This window comes from Sphaeroforma arctica (genome assembly GCF_001186125.1).
Source record: "Sphaeroforma arctica JP610 unplaced genomic scaffold supercont1.747, whole genome shotgun sequence".
NCBI classification, from domain to species: Eukaryota; class Ichthyosporea; order Ichthyophonida; genus Sphaeroforma; species Sphaeroforma arctica.
Window position 1 is genome coordinate 39,487 of NW_014039811.1, and position 4,840 is coordinate 44,326.

Here is a 4,840-nt window from a genome sequence, read left to right on the forward strand (position 1 = left end):
AATCCGAGACTCCGAGTCAGACTCACAAAGCACAACTATATATACTTTTCTCATAGCCCTCTTAAAGCAACATCTGGTCGAAGCTATTTTAATATTTTCGCAAAAAAAGAAAAGAAAAGGTGCAACTCCCACGGGACCTACTGCCACGGGCCAAGAGCCCACGCGACCCACGGCCACGAGTCCACGACACCGCGACATGCCATATTTAGGCTTCTCACATACAAGTGACAAGAGTCGAGGAGTCCAGGACTCCAGGACTCTACGACTACTAGTTGCTGTCCAAGAGTCGAGGAGAAGCCTGAACTTCTGAAGTTTTACATTTATAAATTTATATACAATTTGTAAAAACAAAAACAAAAACAAAAGACAAAAAAAACCTTGAGAGTCTGAGACCCGAGACTGGAGTTTCGAGAGTCCGAGACGCCCCGGGCCCCAATACTTTTACATTAAACAACAAATATTTATATCTAAAGTATTCTCTTTTTATATTTTTACATTTTACACAGCCTTCTATTTCCCTTGTTTTTAAAAAACAAAAAAACATTAGCACAAATATATACCTGAATTAGATACAATAAAGCTAAAATAAAAAAATGTATATAAACAGCCAGCAAATGCCAAGTGACCTCAGTAAATAAGTATACAGTAGATCATAGAAGTTGCACAAACACAACTCTTATTTCAAAATGACCGATATCAGTGGCGCACCCTGCTACGGCATGGATCCGATTTTTGGAGTATGTGATATGCAACCGCTGAGTTGGATCGTTGCAGTTGCCATCCCTACGTGCTTTGCTCTCGCCATGGTCATGGGTGCCAACGATGTGGCAAACGCATTCGGTACCAGTGTTGGGGCTGGAGTCCTTACAATCAGAGTGGCATTACCAATCGCCGCTGTATTTGAATTTGTCGGAGCCATCACACTCGGCAGAGGTGTTTCTACGACCATCCGAAAGGGTATTGTCGACGTCTCCACTTTTAACGAAGTCCCCGGTCTCTTGATGCTGGGAAATTGGTGCTCAGCTGTTGGTGCCGCTGGATGGGTGGGAATCTCCACCGTGCTCGCGTTGCCCACGTCAACGACAAACGCCGTTGTTGGAGCCATTGTTGGCTTTGCTCTAACAGAGGTATGTCTTGTCTTATTACGCCAAAATCGTTTTTAAGTCTGATTCCACATATGAGGTATTTCTAGTTGAGACCTTCACAACGTTATAACTTTCAGAGCTGAGTTATTGCGTTTAGCTCTGTATTAGGTGCGTTCTACTTTCAAGGCTTAGTAATAGGTCGCCAGGGGATTTTCTGTAGCGTGTATGGTTTTTTTCGACTTCTTAAGTCACCTTTTTTAAGTTTGTTGAGAGGCTAGTCGGTTTGATATATTTGAAAGTATCCCCTTGGAGACAGCGATAGATGTATCTATTTAGAAGACACACTACCTGCTACTACGAGGATATATACAAATTTCATTTCTCAGAAATATGGTTTTCTGAAATATTTTCTTTTTCGGTGGATATGTTAGGTAACTGCATGTCTCTTTGTATCTTGCATGTGTAATCCGTGACCAACTTTACATTGTAATTTTCAAATTATAGAATGGAAGCAGTGGCGTAGATTGGAAGGGCTTAGGAATAATTGTTGCTAGTTGGATCATCTCCCCAGTATTCGCTGGGTGTATGGCTGCCGTTGTCTACACAGTGGCGAGGAAAGTTGTGCTTGAACAAGAGATTGAAGTCGGTCTCGCACGGTCTCGCTGGTTTTTATCCGCTGCTATTGCGCTGATTATTTTCCTAGTTACTGTGTTCATCGCTTACGATGTGTCGGACAGTGTGGGTATCTGGTCATGGCTTGGAGCAGTTATGGCCTTAGTCATTGCTGTCGTGGTTTTCTTGGCCTTGTTCTACTTGCCGTTCGGAATCGATCTTTTCATCAAAACTGTTGTTAGCTCCATCGATGCGCGGGAAGAAAAGGCAGCTGAGGAGGCTGCCGAGAATGGCGAGGTAGGGACAACCAGCTCCAGTGTTGTGCAATTGACCAATCAAAGTACTCGAAATGATATCGAGAAGAAAGGCTCGACGGGAAGCGATATTGGTAATGCTGATGATCTGATGATTGAAGAAAGCGAACCCGATGCCAACCAAGGGATGACACTATACGATCAGACCGTGGAACGAAGGTAAGAATTATCATCAGAATATGATGTTAGATATCCTTGGCGATTTATTTGATGATATCCATGATAGTTGTGATGATATACATGATAGTTGTGAAGGTTATGTGTAGCTGGTGCGTAATGCTGATGTTCAATAGGGTTTGAGAAGTGCACACCAAGTCCTGGGTCTGTATTTATACGAAATAATATGTTTTGACCTTAGCGTCTTAGCTTGGCATGTCCTGTGTGCATATACGGTGGGGATTGGTCATGTATACAGTCGCTACAATACAATGGCATTGACTAACGATTCGCGCCTTCTTATTTTTTCTCATCTATAGATTCGCCGCCGGTCAGGTTGTTAATGCTTGCTATCTCTCATTCAACCACGGTGCGAACGATATCGCAAATGTTGCCGGACCGGTCGCTGGTGTCTGGGGTGTGTACATAACCGGTACCACCGCTGAGGAGGTATGTAACACAGCTGGATGTACTTCTCTCGGCGTGTTGTATGATATTGAATTCACCTGAATTGTAAATAATCGAGCACGTGTTTGCCCTGTAAACTTCGAAGGTTGCGTGCCGTCATCAACAAACTCATAACTCGCATTTTTTTCCTCGTTTCAGTATAATACACCTATTTGGATCATCTGCGTGATGGGTGTCGGAATCAGTATTGGTCTAGCGATCTGGGGAGCTCCAGTCATGAGAACGATGGGTCAAAGCATGACAAAAGTTACACCGGCACGTGGATTCTCTATGGAAGTTGGTACGGCCACTGCTGTGCTCATCGCTTCGTTCCTGGGTATTCCAGTCAGTACGACGCACGCGGCTGTCGGTAGTGTTATTGCAGTAGGTCTATGCAACGGTCAACCGCTGAAAGAAGCTGTGAATTGGAAGTTGTTCTCTGGTATTGCTATTGGATGGGTCGTCACTCTGCCTGTAGCGGGTGGGATATCAGCAGGAGTGTATGCGTTATTCAGACCACTCGTCAATGCTGTGATGCAATATTAATTAACGTAAATCATTTAGAGAAGTAAGAGTTTGCTTCGTACAGTTATCTCAAACTCGTGTAAGTAAATATAGAATATAGTGGTTTATAGCCGAAATTTGCCAGACTCCAATCTGAAATCAAATGAATTTCCAACCAAAACAACTGATCTAGAGCGGTAAACGGTGTAATAGCAAAGGGGGTTTTAATCAAGGCCAGAACTAATTCAGCGGTTATACATGCACACACACACACACACACACATATATATATATATATATATTTATACACATACACGTACACATACGCACATATATTCATACACACGCGCACACACATATAAATATATATACTGAAACTCAATGCATACATGCATGTAAATATATTATATATATATATATATATATTTATACACATACACGTACACATACGCACATATATTCATACACACGCGCACACACATATAAATATATATACTGAAACTCAATGCATACATGCATGTAAATATGTCTATATATATATTTATACACACACACATATATATATATATATATATATATATACATATACATGTACATACATAAACAACACACACACACACATATATATATACATACATGACACACATGATGTATATATATCATAAATATATATATAATTATTTATATACATATATACATATATATCTATATACATACGTACACATACATATACATAAAACATCATATATACATACATATATGCACACATGCATGAATATATACATAAGACTTATATATATGAATACTATATGTGTATATATACACGAATACATATACATATAAAAATAACATAATATATATATATATATATATATAATATATATATATGTATATATATATATACAGACATTAGTGTGATACAACTAGATATGAACTTTTAAGGGCAGTATAAATTCATATTAAGTTTGTCTATACATTATATTTGTATATATATATATATATAAATACATACATACATACAACACATACTAATTATACACACACACATGTATATACATATATAAATTATGCATATCTATATATATATATATATGATATATATATATATCATATATACACTCTGACATATACTATATATATATATATATAATTATATATAATTATATTTAAATATATCATATGATATAAATTTGAATATAATTAATATACATGCAATCTAAATATATTTATACATATATTCTCTACATATACATATATGTATAACATATATATACACATCCTCACATATACAAACACACACATATATATATGGATATATAATGATATATATATATATATATATATGTATAAACATACACACACACGCACACACACACATATTTTATATATATATATGTGTGTGTGAGTATATGTCTATATTATATATGTATATATATATATAATATGTATATATATCTAGAATATATGTATATATATATATATACATATATATATAGAATACATGTATATTAATTATAATCAAATTTATATTATATGATATATTATATATATTATATATACATATATCTATATATACATAATATATATATATATATGCATGTATGTATGTGTGTATATATAATATAGGTATATATATATATAGAATATATGTCTACATATATAGAATATATGTATATATATATATATATATCTAGAATATATGTTATTTTACTTATATTACAA

At 35.9% G+C, this 4,840-nt stretch overlaps 1 protein-coding gene across 1 annotated transcript; it reads left to right on the top strand.

The window, feature by feature from the left end:
- The first annotated feature begins 644 nt into the window (after positions 1–644).
- SARC_08368 (hypothetical protein) lies at positions 645–3,303 on the top strand. The gene is made up of 4 exons (XM_014297660.1): positions 645–1,127; positions 1,590–2,170; positions 2,488–2,617; positions 2,774–3,303. The coding sequence occupies exons 1-4, from the start codon at positions 687–689 to the stop codon at positions 3,158–3,160; spliced, it is 1,539 nt and encodes a 512-aa protein (XP_014153135.1). The 5' UTR covers positions 645–686; the 3' UTR covers positions 3,161–3,303.
- Positions 3,304–4,840: the final 1,537 nt, after the last annotated feature.

Coding starts and splice junctions, on each gene's coding strand:
- SARC_08368 (XM_014297660.1), top strand. CDS start 687: ATGACCGATATCAGTGGCGCACCCTGCTACGGCATGGATCCGATTTTT. Junction 1,128..1,589: donor TTGGCTTTGCTCTAACAGAG/GTATGTCTTGTC, acceptor TTCAAATTATAG/AATGGAAGCAGTGGCGTAGA. Junction 2,171..2,487: donor GATCAGACCGTGGAACGAAG/GTAAGAATTATC, acceptor TCTCATCTATAG/ATTCGCCGCCGGTCAGGTTG.